The sequence below is a fragment of the Centruroides sculpturatus genome, unplaced genomic scaffold (genome assembly GCF_000671375.1).
Source record: "Centruroides sculpturatus isolate CEXI.00-Female unplaced genomic scaffold, Cexi_2.0 scaffold296, whole genome shotgun sequence".
Lineage (NCBI taxonomy): Eukaryota > Metazoa > Arthropoda > Arachnida > Scorpiones > Buthidae > Centruroides > Centruroides sculpturatus.
The window spans coordinates 94,470-109,503 of NW_019384990.1; the positions used below are offsets into that span (position 1 = coordinate 94,470).

The 15,034-nt window shown below is 32.7% G+C and overlaps 1 protein-coding gene and 1 long non-coding RNA gene across 4 annotated transcripts; both read right to left on the reverse strand.

Moving 5' to 3' along the window:
- Positions 1-2,749: 2,749 nt before the first annotated feature.
- Positions 2,750-14,714, reverse strand: LOC111632988. 3 transcript variants are annotated; one of them, XM_023377515.1, is made up of 5 exons: positions 14,068-14,714; positions 13,891-13,973; positions 13,698-13,793; positions 12,923-13,101; positions 9,479-9,848 (listed from the first exon to the last, which is right to left on the reverse strand). In XM_023377515.1, the coding sequence occupies exons 1-5, from the start codon at positions 14,108-14,110 to the stop codon at positions 9,584-9,586; spliced, it is 666 nt and encodes a 221-aa protein (XP_023233283.1). In that variant the 5' UTR covers positions 14,111-14,714; the 3' UTR covers positions 9,479-9,583. The 3 variants fall into 3 exon arrangements, with proteins under 3 accessions (XP_023233282.1, XP_023233283.1, XP_023233281.1); XM_023377514.1 differs by lacking the exons at positions 9,479-9,848; positions 12,923-13,101; positions 13,698-13,793; positions 13,891-13,973; positions 14,068-14,714 and adding exons at positions 2,750-3,298; positions 10,624-10,719; positions 10,817-10,899; positions 10,994-11,118; XM_023377513.1 differs by lacking the exons at positions 12,923-13,101; positions 13,698-13,793; positions 13,891-13,973; positions 14,068-14,714 and adding exons at positions 10,624-10,719; positions 10,817-10,899; positions 10,994-11,118 and having other exon boundaries at positions 9,479-10,027.
- On the reverse strand, positions 3,868-4,264 carry LOC111632993. The gene is made up of 3 exons (XR_002757983.1): positions 4,250-4,264; positions 4,085-4,167; positions 3,868-3,990 (listed from the first exon to the last, which is right to left on the reverse strand). It is a non-coding gene; the product is annotated as an uncharacterized LOC111632993 (long non-coding RNA).
- Positions 14,715-15,034: the final 320 nt, after the last annotated feature.

Here is a 15,034-nt window from a genome sequence, read left to right on the forward strand (position 1 = left end):
TAATTGTATTTGGTGTATTGTCAAGTCACTTGCTTTAATTTACTTCGAATATTAAAACACAAGCGCTAACACACAATATGGCACACAACCACGACATCAGCACCTGTGCATTTACTGTTAAAGCTTATTACTTATTTAATAAATAATATTAATTTTTAAAGCATAAATAATTTGCATCTTAAAATTGAGTGTAATATATACTGTTAGAATAATTTAAAATATAGGAAAATAATAATTTTCTGTATTTTCTATGGGCTAAAATATGAGTAGATTTCAGAAAGACTTTTAGAGCATTTAAGTGCTTACAAGTCGACCCCCCTACAACACTGTTGATTATTTCGTTTTATATGAATTCCATGTTGTACGAGTCATTTCGATTTTACAAATACATGAGCTGTTCACAGCCCGGCACACGTATTTGTAAAATTTAAGTGACTCGTACAACATGGAATTCGTATAAAGCGGAATCATTAACAGTGTTATAGGGGGGGTCGACTGGTATTTTAAAATAAAGGCAGATTGGAGACAATGATTAATTACACTCAAATCACATTTAGTGAATTGATTTTGATATATAAATCTATTCTACATTTTCGATTTCGACCATTAATTATACCCAGTGATAAATTAACACATCATTAGAACCAGCACTTTACTGTTGAGCTCATCTCTTAACAATTTGCCAGACTTAATATTTAATTTAAGTATATTTAATCCTTAAGAAAGTGTGTGATATTCTAACACGTAAATACGTCCACCTAATTAATATATAATTTAAAAAATGCAGAAAAATAGTAAAATTTTTATATTTACTTACGTAAGAGCCTGAACACAGCAGGTGATTTGTGCTGAAAACTTACATTATATAATACACTAGGATGGTGTTAATATAATTTAATAAATATTTAATTAATAAAAGGAACCATCAAATGTTCAGGATACAAATTGATATATTTATAAAGTTTTATTTATCGATTAGAGCCAGGGACCAGCACGACGTAGTATCCTACGTTTGTGCTGGTCCGTAAATGATCCGTATTAATTACGTTTTCCATTCGAGTGAGCCTAATTTGCAGTGCGGATGATCAGCACGGAGAGGAATAGAAAATGGTCACTGGTTTGCATTATCTATGATAAATTAAGAGGTATTAAACGAGTTCACACTGGGACCCGCATGATGAAAGAGAAAGATACTAAATAGTATGGAATTCAGATAGCTAAATGATAATCGAGACCATATATACAAAGCTTAGTGGCTAGAGGCCCGATAAACTGTATACGAAATTCCGGTGTGGACCGGAAATCACTTTATTTTAATTCAAAATTTTCTCGAGAACGGAGTTAGATAGAAGACAAGCATGACTCGATTGTTATCAGGAGAAATGTGATGTACAGGAGCAAGACACTACTGGCTCTCATTCTGAAGGTCAACCTTCAATTTGTCAAATTATCTGCACTGGTGTTAAGAGAATTACAATTATTTATATTATATTTTACTCTGGATGTATTCTTCTAAAAGATAAAAGTTCGCGTGAACACACAATTATAGTGCTACATCGGAACTCGATGCCTCAAAAGTCGAACTTTTCTTGGAACTCAACAAAGACGGCCATACTGTAAGGTATATGATATCTGTACGAGTACGTATGATGTACCAATGTTGACGTATTAGGTTAATTTTTATTTTTGTCTATTGAATGTACAGTACGTTCTTATATGCGAGAATATAAAAATTTCCAGAAAAAATTTCGCGTTTTTAGCAACAGGTCGGGGATCAATGGTGATGCGAGTCCACCAGTTTGGACCTATCAGAAATCAGAATTTTAGGGTAAAATCGTATAAAAGGCCGGGTTTTCAAGGTCTCGAGGAGGTCGACATCGAAGTTTCTTCTCCTGAGAATTGTCAGAAAAGACTAACCATAGTGATTGAGAACTGAAGATCGTCCAATCGACCAACAACTAGGAATCATCTTCCCATGGTTGCCTGTAAACGACTATGCTCCAGTGATCAAGACCATCAACCCTTCAGTGTTAACTTTCAGGACGTCTTCACTTCGGGCTGCTCGACTTCCAAAGCCAACGTTTTTACGGGTCAACAGCACGAACTTTCCGTTTTGTGGCATCATTCCGAAAAATCTCCGCTGTACCTCTTGTAAGCATTGATCCCTATTTAGGTATTACAAACTTGAAAGAAACCCGGAAAAATCTATTTAGTCAATCTATTAGTGAAGCGCGAATCCACGATCCACCAGTGTTAAGTGGTTTTATTCACTCGCCTACTGGTGGACTCTCAAGATTAAGGAAAGACAGACAACGAATGCCAAGGTTTGCCATTTGAAAATTGCAGACCAAAGAATCGGATGCTGTAAAAATGTAAAAGAAACTAACCCCCATTTCAGTGACACGTGAACCCGCGATTAATACTACCAATGTTCGGTGGTCAAATCCACTCTGCCACTGGTGTACAGTAATACAGTACACTAGTGTATAAAGGAAGAGTGTACAAATTACGTCATACGTCATTACGGAAATGCGTCATAGATTATGGGAGCATTACTTCTATACTCGAAAGATATTTATAAAATAATATTTTAAATTAGTTTTTTTTATGTTTAAAACCTTAAAAAATATTTTTATTTTTATTTAATATTAAGTGTAACGCGATATAATACTTTTATTATTATTGTTGTTTTTTTTTCATATTAATTAACTGTGAAAATATTTTACGAATTTATAATAATTAAGAACAGTTTTGCATTTTAATCATAACTTTATTTTATAGCAGTTTTGATAGGGATTATAAATTTAATTATAATTATAAGGCATCACTTTAGCCTTAACAATAGCAATGATTACTAACACACAAAGCCATTTTCATCCCAGTCACAAAAATAAACTAAGTAACAGTAGTCGTAACATGTAAAATTACCGTCGTCCTCGTTTATGACTCCGTCGCCATTATAATCAAGTCTAGATTCAGAATCACTACGATCTTCCCGATCTTCCGAATTATAATTATTATCATCTTCAACAGAATAATACGTATAATAATCGCAACTATCAGAACAAGAACAGTAACCATAGCCATAAAAATCATAGCAAGTTGGTTCTCTAACTAATTTAAAGGGAAATTGTATTGTGCCGTATTCTGTTATATAATACGGGTTGTCCATTCCCATTCTTTCAGATTCGGACATATCTTGACGGCCTTTAAAATGTTCCAGTGAGTTGTCACCTTTCTTCAATGCTTCTGGCTTGCCTTTTATTAACTTCTCATTTGCATCTTTTACTCTGCCCGTCTGAAAATTATAATTTTGAAAGTATAAGTACAGATAAAAAGATCAATATTTCCATATAAGTGTAGAAGGAATTAATATTTTTAATCATCTAACTCATTAGAAATAGAAAAAGATTGGAGTGATGGAGTAAGGAAATGCAACGCATCAATATCGGATTACACTACTTCATTAGCTCACCAGTGACCGAGTTGCTAAACTAATGAACACTAGTAATGGGTTCGCATCTGACAAACGGGCAGGCCACTTGAATTTTCCGAGTATTTTTTATCTGTGCAACGTTTTCCATTGACAGTTCTATCGACAAGCACCCCCTTGGTAACTAGCCTAAGTGAACCCAATTTCTTAGAGACTAAACGGACCACTTTCGAGTGTTGAACACTCGAAGAACATCCAGAAAACTCCACGATGCAAGCCCGTTATTCAGATACAAATCCAAGACTAGTATTCATTGGTTTTATGTACTCGACCACTAGTGAGCAAATGAAGTCGGGTGGTCAAGGACTAGAGAAGAGAAAGTGAAGTATTAATTAGGAAAAAATATTATTAAATAACTATAGATATACGTATCAAGTGATATTGCTTATTAATGTACTTACAGATTTCTGTTTTTGAAGAAGTTCACTTAGAAAAGGAATCTCGTCCTTATTATTAGGCATTACTCTTCCTTTCAAATTGCTTCGTTTATAATTTGGCTAACAAATATAAAAGGTATTGTTTTTTTAATTATTTTATTAAAATATTAGCATTTATTAGCACGAAGTTTACTTCTAAATTTGGGATATTTACTTTTTCCATTGCTCCCATTTTCTTGAAAATCCCCAACCCTCTGGCTTTCTCATTCTCGCGACCTTTAGCTTCGGAGCTGATCACTGAAATAAATATTTTAGAACATTATACATTAAATCTAAACATAATTAAGGTATAAGTTAAGATATTTAGCAATAAATTTACCACAAACAACCGCTANTAATAAACGTACCACAGATAATTGCTGCCAAAAAGAATAGAAGAGCGAGCTTCATATTAAAATGCCTGCTAGATGAACGTAATTAAGTTAAAATGATGATTTTCAACACTTTTTATACGCTGTAACATGTGTTTTATTATAAAACAGCCACTTGTTTTCCAATTCTGTCAGCATTTTGTGTTGATGACGTAAGCATTTATTACTTTTATATAAGTGATTAATTTAAAATTTTACTAAATTTTCCATTTTAATGACATTTAACGCATAAATTTACGCAAAACTTTTAAATTTTAAATGAATTACTTGTTATAATTGTATGAATTATATCCAAACTAATGGAGTGATGTACGATAAAGTGTACAGTATCGGAATTGGAAAATCAAGAGCCCCATAGAAAAATTATTTATAGAACCCCACAAAAACTATATTTTCATTAAAATAACCCACATTAATTAGAAATAAGAGGTGGGCGTGAATATGGATTACCACACTTAGCATTTAGATATAAAATATTAACCGGTTTAAATTACATTGAGGATATATACTGTGTATAAGATTGCTAAAATAAGGCAGCTTAACACGTGGCCGATCTGCCAGGTGGGTCACTTCCCAGAAGAATTTTCTATGGAAAACTGGCCCCCATTTAAATGATACGTGAAAAAATCCGGAAAACTCCACGTGGTAGCATGTTAGTCGGGTGCGAATTCGCGATTAATTAACTTTAAAAATATTCATTTTAATTTAATATTAAGTGCAACGCGATTTAATACTTTTATTATTATTGTTTTTTATATTAATTAACTTTGAAAATATTTTACGAATTTATAATAATTAAGAACAGTTTTGCATTTTAATCATAACTTTATTTTATAGCTGTTTTGAGAGGGTTATAAGGCCTCACTTTAGCCTTAACGATATCAATAATTACTAACATACAAAGTCATAATTTTCATACCAGTCACAATAATAGTATATGTAACAGTAGTCGTAACATGTAAGATTACTGTCATCCTCATTTATGAATCCATCGCCATTAACATCCTGTCTAGACTTGGAATCACGTCGAACTTCCCAGTTTTCCCATTTGTAATCATCTTCATAATGATCATCCCAATTGTAGTCATCCCCATAATGATCATCCCAATTGTAGTCATCCCCATAATGATCATCCCAATTGTAGTCATCCCAATCATCATCAACAGATTAATACAATTCATAAGTATACTTCTAGGTATCAACACAAGAACCATAGCCATGAATATCAGTGCAAGTTAATTCTCTATTTTAAAGGGAAATTGTATTGTACTGTATTTTGTTATATAATACGGATTGTTTATGCCCATTCTTTTAGATTCGGACATATCTTGACGGCCTTTAAAATGTTTCAATGGGTTGTCACTCTTCTTCAAGACTTCTGACTTGCCTTTCATTAACTTCTGGATTGTATTTTTCACTCGTCCCGTCTAAAAATTATAATTTTGAAAGATAAGTGCAGATAAAAAGGATCAATTTTATCACATAAGTGTAAGAAGAAATACAATTTTTAATTATCCGAGCCTACCCATCCTTTAGAACAGAACTAAAGTGATGGAGTAAGGCAATACAACACATGAATTTCTGATTACCCTGCTTCGTTAGTATTTACCTTTGGTATTTACCAAAGGTAAATACTCTTTGATTGTTAGTCCTTTTTCCTTTGGCTTTCTCATTCTGACGACGTTTATCTTCCGAGCTAATCACTGGAATAAATATTTTATAACCTTATAAATTAATTAACTCTAAACGTAAATAACAATTATAAATAAGATATTTAGCAATAAATTTACCACAAACAACAGCTACAAACAGCAATAGCAAAACGATCTTCATGTTGAATTAGTTGTTCGCTGAACTTCAACACATCCTTGAATCCCAACGCTTTTTTATACAATTTGGCATGTGTTTTAACACATACAAGGTATTTTTTATTCGTCAATTGCTGACAATTTTTCGTGTTGGTGACGAAATCATTGTAGTTTCCACGGACGTGATTTAGTTTAAAATTTCCAGAAGTTTTCCATTAATTTCGGTATTCTAATCAATGATATTCACGGGATTAATTGATTGAGAATCGATATTTACTTTCTAAATGACGAAAATAATTGTATTTAACACGTTAAAATTTAAATTATTTTATTTAAATTTTATAAATTTTATTCTGCTAGAATTCATTTGATTAAATGGTTAAATGTGGTTTGAATTAATTTCATATGAAGCTGAATATAACACTTCCTTAGTTGAGTTTTTCAATTTATTTATGTACAGGGCTGAACCTTTTATAACGGCCAACTCCTAATAGCGGCTATTTTTCTAGGAACTATTCCTAACATTACAAATATTCAAAACAACCTCCAAACAACGGACACTTTTAGGTCTCCATCAGTGACCGTCTATGAAAAGTTTTACTGTATTAATTTAATTGTATTTGGTGTATTGTCAAGTCACTTGCTTTAATTTACTTCGAATATTAAAACACAAGCGCTAACACACAATATGGCACACAACCACGACATCAGCACCTGTGCATTTACTGTTAAAGCTTATTACTTATTTAATAAATAATATTAATTTTTAAAGCATAAATAATTTGCATCTTAAAATTGAGTGTAATATATACTGTTAGAATAATTTAAAATATAGGAAAATAATAATTTTCTGTATTTTCTATGGGCTAAAATATGAGTAGATTTCAGAAAGACTTTTAGAGCATTTAAGTGCTTACAAGTCGACCCCCCTACAACACTGTTGATTATTTCGTTTTATATGAATTCCATGTTGTACGAGTCATTTCGATTTTACAAATACATGAGCTGTTCACAGCCCGGCACACGTATTTGTAAAATTTAAGTGACTCGTACAACATGGAATTCGTATAAAGCGGAATCATTAACAGTGTTATAGGGGGAGTCGACTGGTATTTTAAAATAAAGGCAGATTGGAGACAATGATTAATTACACTCAAATCACATTTAGTGAATTGATTTTGATATATAAATCTATTCTACATTTTCGATTTCGACCATTAATTATACCCAGTGATAAATTAACACATCATTAGAACCAGCACTTTACTGTTGAGCTCATCTCTTAACAATTTGCCAGACTTAATATTTAATTTAAGTATATTTAATCCTTAAGAAAGTGTGTGATATTCTAACACGTAAATACGTCCACCTAATTAATATATAATTTAAAAAATGCAGAAAAATAGTAAAATTTTTATATTTATTTACTTACGTAAGAGCCTGAATACAGCAGGTGATTTATGCTGAAAACTTACATTATATAATACACCAGAAGGATGTTAATATAATTTAATAAATGTTTAATTAATAAAAGGAACCATCAAATGTTCAGGATACAAATTGACATATTTAATTATTTAAAATTTTATTTATCGATTGAAGCCAGGCACCAGCACAAAGTAGGATCCTACGTTGTGCTGGTCCGTAAATGATCCGTATTAATTACGTTTTCCATTCGAGTGAGCCTAATTTGCAGTGCGGATGATCAGCACGGAGAGGAATAGAAAATGGTCACTGGTTTGCATTATCTATGATAAATTAAGAGGTATTAAACGAGTTCACACTGGGACCCGCATGATGAAAGAGAAAGATACTAAATAGTATGGAATTCAGATAGCTAAATGATAATCGAGACCATATATACAAAGCTTAGTGGCTAGAGGCCCGATAAACTGTATACGAAATTCCGGTGTGGACCGGAAATCACTTTATTTTAATTCAAAATTTTCTCGAGAACGGAGTTAGATAGAAGACAAGCATGACTCGATTGTTATCAGGAGAAATGTGATGTACAGGAGCAAGACACTACTGGCTCTCATTCTGAAGGTCAACCTTCAATTTGTCAAATTATCTGCACTGGTGTTAAGAGAATTACAATTATTTATATTATATTTTACTCTGGATATATTCTTCTAAAAGATAAAAGTTCGCGTGAACACATAATTATAGTGCTACATCGGAACTCGTACACCTCAAAAGTCGAACTTTTCTTGGAACTCAACAAAGACGGCCATACTGTAAGGTATATGATATCTGTACGAGTACGTATGATGTACCAATGTTGACGTATTAGGTTAATTTTTATTTTTGTCTATTGAATGTACAGTACGTTCTTATATGCGAGAATATAAAAATTTCCAGAAAAAATTTCGCGTTTTTAGCAACAGGTCGGGGATCAATGGTGATGCGAGTCCACCAGTTTGGACCTATCAGAAATCAGAATTTTAGGGTAAAATCGTATAAAAGGCCGGGTTTTCAAGGTCTCGAGGAGGTCGACATCGAAGTTTCTTCTCCTGAGAATTGTCAGAAAAGACTAACCATAGTGATTGAGAACTGAAGATCGTCCAATCGACCAACAACTAGGAATCATCTTCCCATGGTTGCCTGTAAACGACTATGCTCCAGTGATCAAGATCATCCACCCTTCAGTGTTAACTTTCAGGACGTCTTCACTTCGGGCTGCTCGACTTCCAAAGCCAACGTTTTTACGGGTCAACAGCACGAACTTTCCGTTTTGTGGCATCATTCCGAAAAATCTCCGCTGTACCTCTTGTAAGCATTGATCCCTATTTAGGTATTACAAACTTGAAAGAAACCCGGAAAAATCTATTTAGTCAATCTATTAGTGAAGCGCGAATCCACGATCCACCAGTGTTAAGTGGTTTTATTCACTCGCCTACTGGTGGACTCTCAAGATTAAGGAAAGACAGACAACGAATGCCAAGGTTTGCCATTTGAAAATTGCAGACCAAAGAATCGGATGCTGTAAAAATGTAAAAGAAACTAACCCCCATTTCAGTGACACGTGAACCCGCGATTAATACTACCAATGTTCGGTGGTCAAATCCACTCTGCCACTGGTGTACAGTAATACAGTACACTAGTGTATAAAGGAAGAGTGTACAAATTACGTCATACGTCATTACGGAAATGCGTCATAGATTATGGGAGCATTACTTCTATACTCGAAAGATATTTATAAAATAATATTTTAAATTAGTTTTTTTTATGTTTAAAACCTTAAAAAATATTTTTATTTTTATTTAATATTAAGTGTAACGCGATATAATACTTTTATTATTATTGTTGTTTTTTTTCATATTAATTAACTGTGAAAATATTTTACGAATTTATAATAATTAAGAACAGTTTTGCATTTTAATCATAACTTTATTTTATAGCAGTTTTGATAGGGATTATAAATTTAATTATAATTATAAGGCATCACTTTAGCCTTAACAATAGCAATGATTACTAACACACAAAGCCATTTTCATCCCAGTCACAAAAATAAACTAAGTAACAGTAGTCGTAACATGTAAAATTACCGTCGTCCTCGTTTATGACTCCGTCGCCATTATAATCAAGTCTAGATTCAGAATCACTACGATCTTCCCGATCTTCCGAATTATAATTATTATCATCTTCAACAGAATAATACGTATAATAATCGCAACTATCAGAACAAGAACAGTAACCATAGCCATAAAAATCATAGCAAGTTGGTTCTCTAACTAATTTAAAGGGAAATTGTATTGTGCCGTATTCTGTTATATAATACGGGTTGTCCATTCCCATTCTTTCAGATTCGGACATATCTTGACGGCCTTTAAAATGTTCCAGTGAGTTGTCACCTTTCTTCAATGCTTCTGGCTTGCCTTTTATTAACTTCTCATTTGCATCTTTCACTCTGCCCGTCTGAAAATTATAATTTTGAAAGTATAAGTACAGATAAAAAGATCAATATTTCCATATAAGTGTAGAAGGAATTAATATTTTTAATCATCTAACTCATTAGAAATAGAAAAAGATTGGAGTGATGGAGTAAGGAAATGCAACGCATCAATATCGGATTACACTACTTCATTAGCTCACCAGTGACCGAGTTGCTAAACTAATGAACACTAGTAATGGGTTCGCATCTGACAAACGGGCAGGCCACTTGAATTTTCCGAGTATTTTTTATCTGTGCAACGTTTTCCATTGACAGTTCTATCGACAAGCATCCCCTTGGTAGCTAGCCTAAGTGAACCCAATCTCTTAGAGACTAAACGGACCGCTTTCGAGTGTTGAACACTCGAAGAACATCCAGAAAACTCCACGATGCAAGCCCGTTATTCAGATACAAATCCAAGACTAGTATTCATTGGTTTTATGTACTCGACCACTAGTGAGCAAATGAAGTCGGGTGGTCAAGGACTAGAGAAGAGAAAGTGAAGTATTAATTAGGAAAAAATATTATTAAATAACTATAGATATACGTATCAAGTGATATTGCTTATTAATATGCTTACAGATTTCTTTTCTTGAAGAAGTTCACTCAGGAAAGGAAACTCGTCCTCATTATTAGGCATTACTCTTCCTTTCAATTTTCTTCGTATATAATTTGGCTACAAAATATAAAAGTTATCGGTTTTTTTTTTATTATTTTACTAAAATATTAACATTTATTAGCACAAAGTTTACATCTAAATTTGGGATATTTACTTTTTCCATTGCTCCCATTTTCTTGAAAATCCCCATCCCTCTGGCTTTCTCATTTTCACGACCTTTAGCTTGGGAGTTGATCACTGCAATAAATATTTTAGGACATTATAAATTAATTCTAAACATAATTAACAACTATAAGTACGTATAAGTTAAGATATTTAGCAATAAATTTACCACAAACAACCGCTACAAACAGCAATAGCAAAGCGATCTTCATGTTGAATTAGTTGTTCGCCGAACATCGACACATCCTTGAATCCCAACGCTCTTTTATACAACTTGACACGTGTTAATCCCCCACACAAGGTGTTTCTATTCGTCAATTACTGTCGAGTGTTCGTATTGATGACGAAATCACTGCAGCTTGCATGGACGTGATTTTGTTTAAAATTTCTAAAATTTCATTTTATTTTTGATCTTCTCATTAATGATATTCACTAGATTTAATTGATTCGTCATCGATATTTAATTTGTAAACGGCGAAATAACTGTATATAATGCATTAAAATTTAAATAATTTTATTTAGTTTTATAAGTTTTATTCTCCCAGAATTTAACAAAACTTTAAAGTTTCGCTATATTAATTTTATTACTATTTGGCATATTCTCAAGTCATTTGCTTTAATTTACTTCGAATATTAAAACACAGGCGCTAACACACAATATGGCACACAACCACAACATCAGCACCTGTGCATTTACTCTGACGTGTATTCACTAGTTAAACTTTATTATTTATTTAATAAATAAAATTAGTTTTTAGAGCATAAATAATTTGCATCTTAAAATTGAGTGTAATATATATTGTTAGAATAATTTAAAATGTAGTCAAATAATAATTTTTTGTATTTTCTATGGGCTAAAATATGAGTAGATTTGAGAAAGACCTTATAAAACATTTAAATGTTTATTTTAAAGCAAGGGCAGATTGGAGACAATATATTTTAATAAATATTTAATTAATAAAAGGAACCATCAAATGTTCAGGATACAAATTGATATATTTAATTATTTAAAGTTTTATTTATCGATTAGAGCCAGGCACCAGCACAACGTAGGCTAAATGACCGTTCTTTATTACATTTTCCAGTCGAGTGAGCCTGATTTGCAACGGGGATGATCAGCACGGAAAGGAATAGAGAATGGTCCCTGGTTTGCATTATCTATTATAAATTAAGGGGTATTAAACGAGTTCACACTGGGACCCGCATGAATGTAGGCTTTAGATAAAGTAGGCAGTTGCCTACAGCCCAGATTTGATAGCGATTTACGAATCGCTTTGTAAATTAAATGTAAATAAGTACAATTTTAAGTAAGTAGTAAATAATGTATACATTGGAAGTTTTTCCACAGGGCTCCACACAAAATAAGTTCCTTTTTGAAGGGATAAATCCTAAGTTTTGCTTGGAACACAAAAATAAATTGTACTGGTGTATAATTTATTAGATTTTATTAATATAAATAAGTTTATTATTTAAAATAGAAGTTTAAAAATTAGATTTCAATGTTAATTTATAAAAATAAAAAAAACAGGCAACACGTATAGCGTTGAATAAACAGGTATTGAATGTATTTTACTGTACAGTACATATAGTAATTGCGGGCACGGAAACTTTCATTTTTTTTAGAAGAATATATCCAGAGTAAAATATAATATGAAGAATTGTAATTCTCTTAGGACTAGAGCAGATAATTTGGCAAATGAAGGTCTTTTAACACCTTCAAAATGAGAGCCAGTAGTGTCTTGCTCCTGTACATCACACTTCTCCTGATAGCATTCGAGTCATGCTTGTCTTCTATCTAATTACTTTGTCGAGAAAATTTTGAATTGAAATAAAGTGATTTCCGGTCCACACCGGAATTTCGTATACAGTTTATCGGGCCTCTAGTCACTAAGCTTTCTACATATGGTCTCGATTATCATTTATCTATTTGAATTCCATACTGTTTAGTATCTTTCCCTATCATCCCCATGTTCGTGATGAAAACCTTCTCTCACTGTCTCCTTCGTTTTCAAGGGAAAAAATCAGATGAGAATGTGGAAAGCGTAATTTCAGCAACATTTCTCTACCAGATATGATGCATATTGGTACTCTAACTAATTTAAAGGGAAATTGTATTGTGCCGTATTCTGTTATATAATACGGGTTGTCCATTCCCATTCTTTCAGATTCGGACATATCTTGACGGCCTTTAAAATGTTCCAGTGAGTTGTCACCTTTCTTCAATGCTTCTGGCTTGCCTTTTATTAACTTCTCATTTGCATCTTTTACTCTGCCCGTCTGAAAATTATAATTTTGAAAGTATAAGTACAGATAAAAAGATCAATATTTCCATATAAGTGTAGAAGGAATTAATATTTTTAATCATCTAACTCATTAGAAATAGAAAAAGATTGGAGTGATGGAGTAAGGAAATGCAACGCATCAATTTCGGATTACACTACTTCATTAGCTCACCAGTGACCGAGTTGCTAAACTAATGAACACTAGTAATGGGTTCGCATCTGACAAACGGGCAGGCCACTTGAATTTTCCGAGTATTTTTTATCTGTGCAACGTTTTCCATTGACAGTTCTATCGACAAGCACCCCCTTGGTAACTAGCCTAAGTGAACCCAATTTCTTAGAGACTAAACGGACCACTTTCGAGTGTTGAACACTCGAAGAACATCCAGAAAACTCCACGATGCAAGCCCGTTATTCAGATACAAATCCAAGACTAGTATTCATTGGTTTTATGTACTCGACCACTAGTGAGCAAATGAAGTCGGGTGGTCAAGGACTAGAGAAGAGAAAGTGAAGTATTAATTAGGAAAAAATATTATTAAATAACTATAGATATACGTATCAAGTGATATTGCTTATTAATATGCTTACAGATTTCTTTTCTTGAAGAAGTTCACTCAGGAAAGGAAACTCGTCCTCATTATTAGGCATTACTCTTCCTTTCAATTTTCTTCGTATATAATTTGGCTACAAAATATAAAAGTTATCGGTTTTTTTTTTATTATTTTACTAAAATATTAACATTTATTAGCACAAAGTTTACATCTAAATTTGGGATATTTACTTTTTCCATTGCTCCCATTTTCTTGAAAATCCCCATCCCTCTGGCTTTCTCATTTTCACGACCTTTAGCTTGGGAGTTGATCACTGCAATAAATATTTTAGGACATTATAAATTAATTCTAAACATAATTAACAACTATAAGTACGTATAAGTTAAGATATTTAGCAATAAATTTACCACAAACAACCGCTACAAACAGCAATAGCAAAGCGATCTTCATGNGAAACGATGGCAATTAACACGAAATTGTTCATTTTAAATGCTGCTGCTCTTCAGTTAAAATTCTACAACACTGATTTATCGACACCTGTTTCCCCCTATCTTAACTAGGTATTTACACCTGCTAGCCACTTGTCAGCCAATTTTTTAAATTGTAGTGACGAATAATTTATGTGTTTTAAGCATTGTTTTTTAAGTTAATTTCCTCCCTGTAAGTAGGCCTTGATTGGAGGGTCAACAGGTCACTTGATTTCATCCCTAGACACAGAAGAGGTCTTAAAATTTACTCTTAATTATGTGATTAAAAAAAAGCTACTTTATTTATAACATTAGTCGTGGGTTCGTACCTCGCCAACGGACTGGCTACGTGGCTACGAGTTTTCTTCGCGTGTCTAAAGGGATTTAAACGTGTTATCACCCCTTTAAATTCGTTGAACTTTCAATAAATAACTAGAAAATCCTATGGGCCTATACATTATATGGAAACTGAAAAAAATATCAAATGATTTCTCAATTACCTCACTTTTAATTGTTTATAAATTTATGACGTTTTGTTTTAAATTTATTTGTTATTTTTTTAGTTGTTTGCGTAATACTTTCTACTACGAAAGCAACACTCTCTTACGTATTTATATGTTTTAGAAAATAAGTAATAGAAAATGTAAACTAAATGTAAACTTTAGTACATTAATAAGCAATATCACTTGATACATATACCTATAATCCTTTTAATTGCGCCTTTTCGTAATTAAGACTCCACTATTTCTGTTCCGATCTTTGATTACCCCTACTTCGTCAGCTCACCCATGGCCTAATAGTTAAATCACTGAACACCGGTCATGCATTTGTACCTGACCAACGTGCTGACAGTGTGGAGTTTTCCGGGTTTTCTTAGTGTTTTTAACACCCGAATGGATCTAGTTTG